General features: G+C 38.9%; 1 protein-coding gene across 1 annotated transcript in view; it reads left to right on the forward strand.

Moving 5' to 3' along the window:
- Nucleotides 1-14838, forward strand: part of LOC144642271 (golgin subfamily A member 2-like) — a 29512-nt gene extending 14674 nt beyond the window's left edge. The window contains exons 17-36 of the mRNA XM_078501251.1: nucleotides 106-195; nucleotides 740-847; nucleotides 1580-1667; nucleotides 1821-1936; nucleotides 3602-3627; nucleotides 3725-3850; nucleotides 4584-4650; nucleotides 5473-5586; nucleotides 6238-6312; nucleotides 6891-6965; nucleotides 7575-7649; nucleotides 7894-7968; nucleotides 8107-8190; nucleotides 8631-8727; nucleotides 9206-9483; nucleotides 10043-10204; nucleotides 10769-10960; nucleotides 11385-11487; nucleotides 12107-12213; nucleotides 12683-14838. Of these exons, the coding sequence (XP_078357377.1) occupies nucleotides 106-195; nucleotides 740-847; nucleotides 1580-1667; nucleotides 1821-1936; nucleotides 3602-3627; nucleotides 3725-3850; nucleotides 4584-4650; nucleotides 5473-5586; nucleotides 6238-6312; nucleotides 6891-6965; nucleotides 7575-7649; nucleotides 7894-7968; nucleotides 8107-8190; nucleotides 8631-8727; nucleotides 9206-9483; nucleotides 10043-10204; nucleotides 10769-10960; nucleotides 11385-11487; nucleotides 12107-12213; nucleotides 12683-13132 (2508 nt within the window). The 3' untranslated portion in view covers nucleotides 13133-14838. The remainder of the gene's footprint in view (nucleotides 1-105; nucleotides 196-739; nucleotides 848-1579; nucleotides 1668-1820; nucleotides 1937-3601; nucleotides 3628-3724; nucleotides 3851-4583; nucleotides 4651-5472; nucleotides 5587-6237; nucleotides 6313-6890; nucleotides 6966-7574; nucleotides 7650-7893; nucleotides 7969-8106; nucleotides 8191-8630; nucleotides 8728-9205; nucleotides 9484-10042; nucleotides 10205-10768; nucleotides 10961-11384; nucleotides 11488-12106; nucleotides 12214-12682) is intronic.
- The last annotated feature ends 468 nt before the right edge of the window (nucleotides 14839-15306 follow it).

Below are 15306 nucleotides of genomic sequence, written 5' to 3' on the forward strand. Positions count from 1 at the left end.
TTAGTTTCATAGCGAATATTTGGCAAAATTTAATAACAGAAGATTAACGTACCCGTGACATAGTCCCTTTAAAAAGTACAATGTATTTTTGTTGTTTTATGGCAGCTTTCAGGAGAGCCAAACTCTTCAGCAAGCCAGAAGCTAGTTGAACAACTACAAAACGAGAAAGCAGAGCTTGAAAGTAAATTAGAACAGGTAAGGTTTAATGCTGCACTTCTGATACCTAAAACAGACCATCTATGGGATGAATAAATGTTTTATCTAGCCATACAGTGCTTTCATCCTATGAATAATTGAGCATGATTTTGCATGCGCCTGTTCTTGTTCCAGACTTTCTCAAGTGAACAACATGGCTGTATAATTACACAGTTGTGTACTTCACCGCCATACACTGTTAGCTAACTTCTTTTTACTGGAGATGTTTATCATTTAGTAACACAAGCTACACACTGAACTAAGAAAAACATACTGAGTTCTCCCAACAGGATTTGCACCTGTAATCTGGTCAGTTTTTTTCCATAAATTATGTTTGTATGTGTACAGAAAGGCTCAACTCCTGTTGGAAGAAGTGTGGTTTTTCTGCTAACGTTTTCTTATGCACTTCTAGGAGTCTGGGTCTTAGTATGTCCTGACCAAAAACCCAATTGGCCCAAATGAAAAGACAGGAAATGTATGAAAACCTTTTAAAAGGGGAATTTAGATGTTGACAACTTTTACTTATCTTCTGTTGTTATCACAGGTTAATAACACAGTGCAAAGACTTGCCGCTGATAAAGGAGAACTTTTACAGCAACATGCAGATGAAGTAGATCAGTATGAGAGAAGAATTAGATCCCTGACTGAAGAGGTCAGTTGGTTTCATACAAGTACATGTACAATGTACATGGGTATTGTTTTGATCAGGCCGGCAATAATGGGATTCGTTTGCCTTGTTTATTTTTGCCAGTATATGTTGTCAATTTTTCATTCACTTGATTCTTCTTCCAACATACTGTAAACACCGACAGATAAGCTGCACCCTGATCTTAGCAACTCAAATTTTAGAAAAAAAAGTTTTTCGAAAGAAATTCAAAGTCGAGTCTTTTTAGAAGTCTTTTCATCAAAATTTTAAATTCATAGCACCTTTTTCCAATGTTCCCACAGATAAGCCACACCCCTGATTTTGATTGAACGACGATTTTTGGAAAAAAGGTGCAGCTTATCTGCGGGTGCTTATGGTATCTTGACTCTTACAAAAAAAATCGAGATCTGTATAAACTCGGGTAGATACATGTGTATTATGACACAACATATCACCTTATTTTACACAAACACACACAGATACATGTACACTATAATGGTTAATTTGTTCAATAATTTTTGGGGTAAGAGAGTGTTGATTTCTTTGAAATTTCAATTGAGCGTGGACACCTACCGGTAATCAAGGAAATACAATGAAAATGTGTCAGCGATTTAGAAATTAATAATTTGGCTACCATTATTTGTAAAACATTGTCTTTACACAAAGAACATTTAAAACATCTTTGTTCGGTTGGGTGATTATGATAATGTTAATAATTTACGTGCTGTTTTGTTGAAGGTGGAACTACACGACAGAGAAAAGAGGCTGTTGATTGCACAGGAAAGTGAACTTCAAGAAACCGTGCAGAGTTTGCAGAGAGACCTAGGTATACCATAAAAAATAGATTTAATAAAATAGTTTAACATATTAATGTCGCCAACATGCATGGGGCACGTTTACCCAAACTTGTGGGCAATATCAGGTATAATTTGCATGTGTTTATGTTAAAATTATTCAGTATCTTTGTGACTATTTGCAGCTGATCTGCAGGACAACGAAGCCAGTCAGCAAGTGGAGTCCACACAAGTTGCTGCAGCTGAGATTGAAAGATTAGTAGAGGATAAACAGAGATTAGCTGAACACTTACAGCAAGAGGTAAGAACTGGATTACATGTACCAGTCCACTGGCTCACAGCATCCTATTCTTCCTGCCTACATCTGGGGGGGGGGGGGGTTGCAAAGGGAGTTTGCGTCAGCTTTCTTGCCTTTTTTCTCTGTTGTACATTATTATGGAAATTCTCTCAGACAGAGCCTTGTTAGTCAAAGCTTAGATGACACTAACCACCAGATAAATCACTTTAAGTGGATTGCATACTTGTACATGCCTGTAGATTGGCTTGGCATGGTTCCCAATTGTGTGTGAGAATATATATATATATATAGGCTGGATAGTGGTTTATCCGTGAACAGCATTTTCCTCCCCTTGAACAACAGGAACCACACTGTGCATTTGTATGATGCCGATTGCAGTTAAATGAATGAAGAGGCTAATTAACTGCGCTGCGCAGTTCTTGCTCTGCAAGCGGTTTTTTTTTTCTCAGTGACCAGACTGATGCCCCGCTCGGCCGGGCTCGGGTCACGCAAGGTTTAAAAGCTAGAAAAAACTTACCAATGGGAAATTTTCAAATGCTTTGGTCTTAATAAGCATGTTTAGCATGAAATGTCCAATTTTGAAGCGTTTTACTCAAAGAAATTTCTAAATTTTCATGCGTCAAAAGAAAAATATATTTCAACGGGCCAGAATCTGTGAATAAATTACGTTGGTGTAAAAGAATGTGCTGACATGACAAGTTTCACTTTTGATCGGCTAGACCTCGAGTCACGTAATTTTTCAAAGCTATTATCAGCTTCCTTTCAAATCTTTGTGAAGCCATTAATCTTTCCTTACAAAATTCAGTGTGAAGTATTTTGAAAAGTTTGAATCGAAGAAAATACTAAAATTTCACGCTTTAAACAAATACGCTTTAGCGGGCAAGAATTTACATTTATTTACATTACGTTTGTGTCCTGGAATGTGCTGGCGTTAGCAAATTTTTACTTTCACAAGGCACTGATCGGCAAGAATCACGCAATGCTCTGAAAGCTTTAAATCTGCCACAAACAGAAACTAAACAAATCCTCTGGTCTAAACTTAGCATGTTAAGTGTGAAATGTTTAACTTTTTAGCGTTTTTTTTTTTTGGAGCTGTGTCATCTAGAGGATTTCTGAAATCTGATGGAAAACCACTGAGACAAACCCTGACTTGCAAGGGTTATGTCATTGCTAAATTAATTCCCCGGGGAATTCCCATTCAGCAAAACACAGGTCTAGTGTTTTTCTCAAATTTGATTTAATTATTTGCTCCAATATTCCATTTTCGGAGCTGGTTATTCAATCTTTAAACGGTAATTCAAGACAACACTGGATGCTGATTTAAAAGATTTTTTTGTTTCACGGATCAGGATCGTGGGAATTAAATTTGGCCAGCATTAGCATATAAGAAAAATATTTAATTTCGGATGGAACTAGTCAACCATGAAATGTCACGCAAGGTGTTTTCCCACCATCTTGTTTGTCAGTCGCAACATTGTTCGACGCAGGTAAAGGGGATAAGGGGGGGGGGGGTGGCGCATTTTTTGTTCCCCCCACATGGCTCCCCTAAAGTGCTCACGAGACCAGCGCAGTTGTAAGCTCTAAGAGCTCTTGTTAATCTTTTCTTTCAGTGTGATCGAATTTGTAAATATTTACCAGAAATATCTTATTTCCCTTTTATTCCGGTAGGGAAAAGAAAATATACGACTTGTAAGGTATGCAGTTTTCTTTCAAAATAGTTACCTGTGCATTTTGTATTTATGTTAAGCTATTTCCGTTTTTCATTTATTACGTATTCTCTTCCCACCCTAGGGAGCAAGAGAGATATTTGCTGAGAATACAAGAGTTAGAGACAGCTGTGGCTCGCCTGGGAGAGGAGTCTATTGATAAAGCCACCCTCCTGGAAAGTGTGCAGAGTGATAAGGAGACCATAAGCAGGTCAGGGGGGACAGCTTGACTCAATGAAAAAGTTGTAATACTGTAGACTGTTCACAGCTTTCTATTTCCTCATACTTTTCTTTGATCGTTGAAATGCATGAAGAATTTGAAGAGAACTGATTGCTAGTGCGAAAACACTTGTGCTTGCTTGTCGGTGCAATGTGTCAGTTGCTGTTTCTCTCACGTTCTTTCTTTATGTTGAAATAATAGCAGGGTTCGTACGGGTCATGGAAAACCTGGAAAGTCATGGAATTTTAGAATTTCATTTTCCAGGCCTGGAAAGTCATGGAATTTAAGAATGGGTCATGAAAAGTTTTGGAAAATGGTATTGATTGTACAAAATAAATTAGGCAGGTTATTTTTTGTGAAGAAAAGGTTAAAAACGTAACCGAAGATCAAGATAATTTTTGAAATTTCCAAGAAAAATGGTTAAATTTAGGTCATGGAAACTTTAAAAAGTCAAGGAAAGTTATGGAATTTTAAAAGCTCAAAAGAGTACGAACCCTAGACTGTCCACAGCCCTCTATGAAAAATCGAGAGGCTGTGGACAGTCTATTTGAACCCTGAATAGGGAGGTTGTGAACAGTCTACAATATTGTACAACAGGTAACTAGCTTCTCTACAAGGACAAACCTTTAATATTAGCTACATACTGTACCTTGTAGTTTGACAAATCCTACCACTTCTTTTCACATGTAGCCTTCTTAATTTAAGTTATCTTTCTTCTTTACAGGGCTTTAAAACAGAACAAGGAACTAAAGACTAAAACAGGAGAGTTAGAGGAGAGATTTATAACAATGGTATGAATTTTCTAGTCGTACGTAATGACCTTTTTGTGTCAGTAGTGCAGCAGCTCTTGTAAACTTGTAATTCTACTGGTTCTCTAGTGTAGCAGTTGCTACTGTTTTTGGAGATAGGGGCATTATTTCTGTAGTTTGTCCTATTTTTCTCCAGGAGGGTAGTGAGCTATTCATGTCACACCTTACAAGAGCTGCTACATCTTTATTATTTACTACAAATTTGATGATATTGACATTGCTGATCCTAGCAGTATGCAGGACGCGTGTCACTTATCAACCTAGTAAATGGCCTAGCTCACAGCAAGTCTCACGTAGCTCAGTTGGTTAGAACGCCCAACCGGTATCTGGGAGGCCATGGGTTCGATTCCCGTCGGGGACTCAGATTTTTTCTTTGTCCCACGCTCGTGTCATGTAGAATAATTTCTTCACTATTTATCACCGAGCTTAAAATCTACCATCTTTATTATTTACTGCAACACATCATGTTGTTGCCAAGCACCGCTCTATTTAAATCTAAATTGTGTCATTGTGTTTGAAAATATTTTGATTCATGAAAGGTTGTTGCTTAAATTCAGTGTTGTTGACTATTCAGTCCTCGATAACACTGAAATGTAAAAGAAAATTGATCATTAAGTTTTTTGTTCCCGCCCCCCCCCCCTATTTTCATTTCCTCCTCTGAAGGTCACAAGTCAGTTCGACAACTGAAATTTATTTTGCTGTTAATACTTCAGAACAGAGCCCTTTTACAGAAACTTTTAAAAGTTATTCTCGGAGATGTGGAAATTGTGGAAAATTTAAATTAACGTTTTGTTTACATCACAGAGCCAAGAGAACATGGAGCTCACTACCAGTTTGGAAACAGAGCGGCACATGGCTAAAGAACTAGCTGCTAAACTCAGTGAAATGGGAGTTGAACTGGAGGAGTCCAAACAATTGGTGAGTAGTTCTAGGTCTCATTTATTGTATATGTTGTGGTTTAAATTTATTGTTGGTTTGAAATTAATTTTTTCAAACCAGTTTGATTTTTATTTTGTATTGTCTCATATTTATTATCATAATCTGAAACAGAAAGAAATAAAAATCAAACGGGTTTGAAACTTTTAAACCAAAGATAAATTTATTTTAACCACAACATATTCATGTACATACCACTTACATGAAGACAAACCTGATTAATAAGTTGAACCTCTCTCTCATGGTGATGCACTTCTCGTGGTCTCAGTCATACAATAAGAACACTGCATTTTTTTAACCTACCATAAGGGAATGCCTTTTTAGGAGGACACCTTTTCTATTCATCAGTGTCTGCTAAAATCATGTCAACCGTAGTTTGGTTGTTAAGTCTTACATCATTTATTCATCCCCTCATTTGCTAAGTCTTACCTTTTAACCTTTAACTTATATTTAAAAAAAAATAAGCTGCCTTTTCTTACTTGTCTCCTATGCCCTTAGCATCCCAATTTCTTAACTTGTTGCAAATGTCTCGCAGGAATGCAAGAAGTTATCCTCTAACTTCACATAAGTAACATTGCTAAATAATAGTTTGTTTTTGTTGTTGTTGTTTTTTTGTTTATTTGTTGCTATTAGCTCGCCACAAGGAATGCTGAAGTACAGTCACTAACACGAGAACTACAAACTGTTTCAAACAATCTCAGTGAAGAAGTGAGTACTTTTGTTATTAATTGCTTTGCTGCTTGTCATACTTCTCCTTGACACACAGCTTCAAACAAGTTTATTTACTAGAGCAGTTTTCAATTGAGTGTCGTAAAACCAAAACCAAAGTAATTACTCTGGCCAATCACAAAGGACACAGACAACCTAGTGAACCAATCAAAACTCGAAGAAAATACATGTAGCTGGCACGAAGCGCGGGAAAACGTGCGCGAGCAAGTCACGATTGGTTTTGGTTTTACTTCTGATTGGGCGAGAAAATGGGGCGAGATTTCTAAACCAATCATTTAGCGTAGTGAACGCAAAACCAAAGCAAACACAATTTACGTTCGACACTCAAGTGAAAACCGCTCTATTATATGTGATAGATACAACATTCGTGTCCAATCTGTATGGGTATTTAGAGTGGCTTTCCATTTAAATATTGTGAATACCCACACAGATCGACCGCCCGTATTGAATCTATCACTTTTAATATCAATTACTCAAACAGCTATAGTTCTCGAACTGAAATTCAGTACGTGTGGACTTTATATATTGTTTACTCACCATAAAGTCTCCCTTGACAGGTAACCAAAGGCGAAAGTATGATTTCTTCACTACGGGATGAACTCGATGTGTCTTCACAACAATTCCTTGACCAGGTTTGTCGCCCAGTATTGTCACTTGATGCACACAGATCTGTATGGGCATTTTACAATGGGCTGAAGGGCAAACCATTGTAAATACCTGTACAGATCAGCTGCTCATATTGTATTCTTTTCTGTTGTGTATTCACAGCTATGATGACACTCTAAGTTAAATATTGATCATGATTACAAGATTATACGCTATCCTGAGCTGTGATATTTTATGTAAAATCGTGTTATGTTTATTGCTGTATAGTTCCCATGAAATAACTCTCCAGATGTAGCAGTCCTTCCTGAAGTTTTTAGTAGAAGTTTCTTTCAGTTACTGCAAATTTAAGCGCAGGAGTTGTCCTTTGTGTCTTTGTGTCTAGAAAGTCTAGTTTCCTTTAACGAATTTACGGCAACTGCCAAACAGCATCAGTGCGGGATAAGTTAGGATGAGTACAGCTTGAAATTGAGGCATCCTCACTTTCATGCCCCTTGCCCCAGTTCGCCCCTGCCACAAACCTCATGAAACAGCAAAAACTAAAAGTGTGGGGCTAAGGGAACTTTACAGAGGATTTCTGCTAGGGTTTTACATAGTGCCGTAAATCTTACTAATATAGAATGTTGTTCTATTTGTAGCTTAAACAAAAGGATTTTGAACTCTCGACCGTTCGTGAAGGAATAGATGTATCGTCTCACCAACTAAGGGAACAGGTAAAGTTTTATTGGCTGCGATGCTCCATTCATAACAAAACCCGCAACATTTAACTTGGAACATCTGTTCTTTTCTTTGTTTTACTTCCATTTATCAAGTAATGCTTTTCAAACTTGAAAGTGAAAAAAAAACATAGTTCCTTTGCTTACGTTTTGTAGAGAATATGACATAATTATAAATGAGAATCTGATTTTCTTGCATTACTGGACATAATAAATTGTTTTCTTCGTTCTAACCATGTAGCTGGCCAAAAAGGATTTAGAACTGGCTTCTCTCAAGGACGAACTGAGCCAATCAGAGTCGAGGCTTACTGAACAGGTACGTCATATAACAACACATGTCCTGTCCTAAAACATTGTTACTTTAACTCATCATGGAACGGAGTAGTCAGATTCATATTCCCCTTAAAATAATTATAACAACAAAAAACTTGGACTGCTTTGTTTGCACTTTCAGTTTCTTCTGAATGAAGATAGTTACATGAATAAGAGTCAAGCTGAGCTTGCTGACAGTTTGCAACAAGAGCTGCAGTTAGCGCAGGTTAGTGATCAACTTAATTTGTCTAAAGTAGAGCTAGCGAAGTTCTTTGTTGCAAGCTTCTAAAACCAACGTAATCGCACTGGTTATCAAACCGGCGAGAAATGCAGCCAAAAAAAAATGTGACAACTGACCTACTGAAGCTATGGATGATCGTGTAAGCCAAATCAGAAGTGGTGTTACCTTTGCACTGACTGACTGAAAACCCTTTCAGTTTACACTGTCAAGTTCTGTTAGACCAGTTTAAAAGCTTGGTAAAGGCTAGACTTGAGCATTTTGAGTAAGCACGCGTGAAAGTATTAACCAAAGTAATTGGATAAGTTTTGTTCATTTAAGTAAAACCTCTGCTACATCTGCCTTGTTTCCGTGGCTGTGTTGCGGTTATGTTGGTATTACAAGTAATATATTCAGTTGTATACTCACCATGATTATTTCGTCTTTAGGACACGGTCAGACATTTAACGGTGGAAAATTCGCAGCTGAAGGAAATGTTGTCCACCACTGAGAACCGCAGCAGCCTGGAGCCCTCAGGAAGCGAAAGTACGTTTGTGCATTTACATCAATACGTTAGGTACTGGCGTGATCCCTCCCCCTCCCCCTGCCCCCAATCGGAGAGCTCTAAATTAATTTTGGACTTTTGAAAGGGTGGGGTTGGTTTTAATGGAGGGGGGAGGGGGGTTAATAGAGAGGAAAGTCTAAGTTCGACATTAGCTTATATAAAAGGTAAACAAATGAAATTAAGAGACAGATTCCATATCAACCTCAATTCCAGTAGTTTCTTCTTACCCCTCCTGAGAATCATTTTTTGTTACGACCGCATGTCTGGAAGTGGTAATTTTGATTTTCGAGCATCCAACTGCAAGACTAACCTACCGTCAGTTTGTTGACAGTTCCTTTTGGGGGAAAGAGTTAATTAAGCTGGTTAGTTAGGTTGGTAGGACCTCCCCTTCTGTAGACAGTGGTCCTACCAACTGAACTAACCACGAGATTCTGCTTTTAAATTTTTCTTATTTTCCAGGTTCAGACGAAGACGAAAAAAGCCATGTCGTGCCCCACATGCCTAATGGCAACGCAGACAATGAAGATGGCGAGATCCACATCAAGAGGCTGCCTCCTGACGTCATCCCGGTACAGGCAGCAGAACACATGATAGAGGAGACACCGCCCTACATGAACGGTGACTTGAGTGAGGGAGAGAGCCCTGCTGAGACGGACTCCAGCGAGGATATGAATATGGCGCCTCACGGGATACCACCCCCTCCTCCTCTGTCCAAGTATACCAACCGAGAGGACATGGTACGAGTAACCTTAGAGTTACTAAAATGCTGACTTAGGCTTTGCTAACACTAATGCGTTTTTGCATTTTCGTCTATTGTCCACACTGGTACGATCGAAAAGGATGCGTTTTCTAAAGCCCCCGTACTCGCCGTTTACACTGATACGATGACGCTCCATTTTCAAACGTCTCCAGTCGGGAAAGCGTTTTCAAAAGTATGCGTTCTCGATGGGAACGATGAGCCTTTTTGATCGGATCAGTGTGGACGACAACGCGAAGACAGATCAACGGAAACGCGTCAACGAAAAGCGACGAAAACGCATTAATAAAAACGCATTTTGTGTGGACGGACCTACTGCAGATGTTGTTTTCTTGCAGATGTTGTTATCTTTGCAACACGCAAAAATTGGTATTTGCTTTTTGAGGTAGAGAGTGATATTTTTTGTTTTTTTTTTTTTTTGTTTTTTTTTTTTTTTTTTGGTAGACTCTTGGCCAATAAGAGCGCGCGCTGTTGGAGAAACATTTCTAGCCGTATAACAAATGGTCTTATGCTCTCTGCCTGTCTATCGGGTTTTGTAGGTTGATTCACTATCTGCGTCGATCCGTCAACTTGAGATGGAGAGAGATCAGTTAGCTGACATCTTACACAGAACTCAAGATCAACAAGAAGACGACTTCCTGAGATTACAACAACATCTGGAGCTACAGCTTAAACAACAACTCCAACAACAATATAGACAGGTATATTTTGTCAAAATTTTAAACGAACAAAATGCACTGGGCCGCGAACAAAATGCTGCTAGAGTACGCATCCCATAGTATTACCAGTTACATCACCCGTTAAAACGTGTTCAGTTATGATCACTAATTTTCGTCTTTAAGTTTCATCATATATTTTTGTATGTTATTAAACCGTTATTTTAAGGTGTCAACCTTTCTGTGGGTTTAGGAATTTCCTTAAACAATGTGACCTTGCGTGACATAATCACATTCACAGCGTGCGCTAAATCCCTGAGATAGAATAGGTTATGCGTGACGTAGCGTGACATAATTACTTAAAAGTGTGACCTTCATGAATCATGTCGTAACTGGCAAAAATAGTGCGACCTTGCCTATCCTAACATTATCGTAATGCAGCAAGACATAATGTTTGGAAATAATGTGAAATGGCGTGACCTAATAGCCAATCAAATTAGCGTGATCTACAGCTTGATAGAATATTGATGCCTTGCCGTGACATGGCCGGTAATGTCCCTTCAAATAGTGGGATCTTGCCCCTTTTCAACCATTCCTTTCATTTGACAGGTGCAAGAGCAGTTCCAACAGCAGCTTCATGAGCAGCAACAGAAGATTCAACTGTTACAAGCTGTGGTAGAAAAACAGAAAGAACAAATTGAGAAGAAAGAAGAACCAGAACTGCCTAACATTCCTCTTGATCAGCTCGGTCAGGAAGACATGTCACACGACGCCATCAAGATGGCTTTCAGTAAACTGCAGGTAAGAAGCGCAAGCTGCATTTGTCACGTTTCCTTTCCGGGTGTTTCAGTGACTTGCGTGACGCCTCCGGTGCTCCACGAGATTTGACATCACGCAAAGCAAGTCACGCTAACTCTTCCTTTGCGGGTTTAGAGTCTCTTAGTAAAATAGAAATCTCTAAAGAAATTTCGTGTGACTGTGTAGCGCATATAACTAGTGAATTTAAAATGATAATTAAAATGAAAAATGCGCTTGATGATGGTAGTATATTGTTTCCATACGTTTCGGGGCTACTGCCCCTTCTTCAGTGGAAAATGTGAAATGCCATCTCACATGCCATTTCTGTTTTTAGAGTCTCTTGCCAATTGATCAGGGAAAGTGATGAATTGTTTTGATTGTAGTTTATGCCGTAAGAGTAATTTCTTTTTTGTTTATTTTGTTGTAGGCGCGGTTTATGAAGTTAATGAATGAAAAAGCGTCGCTAATAGAAAGAATACAAGAACTTGAACATATTACGGTACAACTGTCTCACGAAACAGAAACTATCGGTAAGTAGCTATGTTTGTGTATCCCTACACATTGTTTAATTCCTCATTTACACCAGCAAAACAGGTTTAGTTAAACCAAACAAAATGAAAATCACCGACAGAAACTTAGAGACTGAATTTTACGGTGGGTTCAAGTAGCTCAGCGTGCGAAGACAAACGGATTTTTCCGGCTGTTGTGAACGTCCGTGTTCTCAGGCTAAGTAAGCTCTATTTTTTTTTTTCATTGTTCTAAATTGGAAGTCAACAAAATATAGCAATGCAATTTCTACGAAGAAAGCATTTAACTGTTTTTCTAAAGAGCTTTTAAACGTACTAAGAGTCAGTAAATGGGGCAAAAGTGATAGTTGCTATGAGAAATGATGAATAACCAACATGTAGCAGAGAATCCTTAGTTGTCGTATCCTGAATGCTGCCGAGACGACACGATGGATGGACGTTTTGTAATAACAAACGGCCTGCCACAGCCGGCGAATGACGTTAAGATCGGGTTGAGATGTCCAGGGTTCGATCCTGGCCATTGTTCTGTAATGAAAAAACGTTATCCTGGGCATTTCTGTAAACCATGATGCTATTATGTTCTTTTTTCGCCCCTACAACTTAACTTCCTCACTTTATCCAGGAGAATACATCACTCTTTATCAAACCCAGAGGAATGCTCTAAAGTCTTACTACAAAGACAGAGAGAGAATGATTGCTCAGATGTCAAGCGAGAAAGCCAACATGCAGGTCAGTGCGATCGTTGTCAATTATCTTGATCCCTTAAGTCCCACGATAGAAGTAGTGATTCTCCTTACTAAAATTCTTCATCTTTCTTTTAATGGCAGTTCTGAGAATTTGGGGTACATTAGAAAAATATTCGTTAGTTGATGAATTTGTTGTTATCGTTGACTGCCTTCTTGAAAATTAATTGATACTATTAAGATAACTTAGATGTACATCGATCTGATAACCGTTTTATAAAAACTATTATTAAATAAAAAAAAAACTTTATGTACAAGTGAGTTATTTAGAGCGGCAAATGTAATCTCGTCTCAAAGGTACCTGTAGTAAAGCGTTGACTCATGGAGCAACGCTGTGGTGAAAGCAGTCCCATCCAAGAGCCTACATTTCTTATGGTTAGCTGTCTCGATCGCGCATGCTCATCTTGTGACACTTCCCCATAAAACCTCATTCTTGGTTGTTGTTTTTTTCTTAGGAAAAGATGAATCAACTCCAAGACTTGGTCAAACAAATGTTGGACGAAAGAAAAGAACTAAGAATCCATCAACATCAGTTACAAAACGTTATAAACAGTCGAATGGTGGCACACGAACACGAAGCCGTCATTTCTGGTTACCAAGATGGCGACGAGGTCATTGTACCTCACGACGAAATGACCATGGAACACGAAACGAGCAGTCGCTACTTGGACGACAGTGATCCATCAAGAAGTTCGATCCTCGAAGAAACAGAAACTGAACTCAGTCATCTTGACGATGACGGGGAGTTAGATCAAAACGACGGCACTGCGCGTCAAATTTTACAGATTCTTGAACAATTAGGACCTTCAGAGGAAGGTGCTCATACAGGATGGATGTCGCCTGATGTACGGAGTAGAGAATTTCTACCTTGTCGATACTGCGGAGATCGCGTCCTCAGACTGTAGTGTTACAAATTTGGTATTATAAATATAGATATTTTAGATAAAATCGAATTACTACTGACTCATCCCCAGTCGTCTTTTGAGTCCGTCTTGAATCTAGGAAGACTGTATGAAACTGAACACGGAGGGAATCATGGGAAGGAAGGAGAGGCTGACTCGTCCCCAGTGGTCTCGTATGCGAAAATTGCAAGACGCGAAGGACGATGATTCCCATCGTGTTCAGTTTCATCCAGTCTTCCTAGACTCAAGACGGACTCAAAAGAAGACTGGGACGAGTCAGGAATTACTGGGTTCAAGCCTCAATGGCTGACTCGCAATGAGCGTACCGCAGGGTTACCTAATACCGCGGGCTTCTCGCTTCCCTGTGCTGAGTGCGTTTTTATGCGCCGATTGCACAACGAACATTATCCCTTAGTAAGGGTCAGCCAATCAAGAGAGGGGAGATAATCTATAAAAACAGTTCCAGGTATTACTTCTAGTGGGTCTCAAAAATGGTATTTTATTTTCAGTACGTGGAAAGTTCGACACCTGAACTTTGCTACCCAATTCTGCACAGAATTTCTGCTTTGTCGTTTCTTGGAAGTAGTTTTAAAAGTCGTTGTCACTCACGTACGTCGAGAAACAACAAAAAAAAAATAAACGTGACAATAATATTCGGCGTTTGAATCAAATCGATTTCTGCCAAATAACATTTGATTCAAACACCAAATTTCTGTCGTAGAACTTGACTGGTGGGAAAAGTTAGTTTTTTACTAGTGAATTACACCTTTGTCTTTGCGCAAAAGCAAATTGTTCTTTCAGGACGGTATTGACTGAAGAACTCCATTTATTAAGTTTAACACAGAGTTCCCAGGCACTTGTGCTGATTTTGACGAATTCTCATATATTTTTTCAGAATAACTCCGATTCTAATTATCTTATCAGCTTGTTGCAATGAAAACAGTTTAAGTTACTAAGCAACCTCCATGCTGTCTTAGCGCGCGCTCAGTCGTTTTGCGGAGGCTGGTTCCTAATCTCCAACCGTGAGTCTTGCGTGAGAAGTGAACTATTTTATCACTTTAATTTTCAACTAAGGCAGAGTGCCTGCCACACAGCGTAGAAACGTCTAAAATGGGAAAATACAGTACAATATGAAGTAAAATTAGCCGTAGAGGTAAATCATTTATTTATTGGGGAATTCAATAGATTGGTCAAAGCATGCGTTTCGCGTACATAGCTTCAGTGATACCTTACGTTAACAAGGGACGTAGTCGGGACTAAATAAAATTAGTATGTACGTATTTATAATGAAGTGCTTTACCTGGTGTTTCCCTAAATATCAAAAAAATATGTATATTTATCTCATGCCCAGCGCGTTACTGCCAGTCAGAAAGCGACCCTTTTCGCGGGTATCACACGGGCTGTATACAGTGGTATTTCCCTGCGATTATAGGTATAGCTTGTGCAGTGCGCTCATTGGCATGAAATAAAATGGTTATGCAATGTTTTCTCGTGATATACCATAAATATCCCATTCTTGACTTGTGTCATCGTATGCACAGCTCGTGTTCTTTCAATGAAAATCAAGTTACATGTGGGATATTTTGTGTTATACTACTCGAAAGCAATGCATAACAAGGGTGTACTTATATATTTGCGAATTTAGCCTTGTCGGCAACCGATTAAATTATAATTTTATGGAAAACTAAATAAAAGTAGTTTTAAACTTGGTCTGTTGTTTCATTGGTATAATCCTTTTTCGATGCTGTGACTTCAGTTTTAGTGGCTTCACAATACAACTAATCCATGGAACTAGCTTATCAGAACTGACAGCCGTGCTGTTAGAGCTGACCACCGCTGACCACTACAAAAAAGGGATGGTAGAGCTACTTCAGAGTCCATCGTACGGAAAAAGATGGCGGCTGTACATTTTACAACAAGACCTTGCAAACCTAACGCAGGTAATAGGGCACAAAGACAGAAACGTTTCTTTGAAACGTAGTAACGACATTGTCCATGCAGGGTTTAAAGTTTTTAGAGCTTTTCTGTACCAGTCGCCATCTTTTCCGTTCGGTGGATTAGTTCCTGCAGTACCTACGCGTTGATATTGCTGCCAGCTGGAGACTATCTCCAGCCGTTTTCGGATTCCGATTCAGGTTGGAAATCGAGGCTATCAAGTTTAAAGACAGGTTTGTGTA

Source organism: Oculina patagonica, chromosome 1 (genome assembly GCF_052425735.1).
Source record: "Oculina patagonica isolate OP01 chromosome 1, crgOcupat, whole genome shotgun sequence".
NCBI classification, from domain to species: domain Eukaryota; kingdom Metazoa; phylum Cnidaria; class Anthozoa; order Scleractinia; family Oculinidae; genus Oculina; species Oculina patagonica.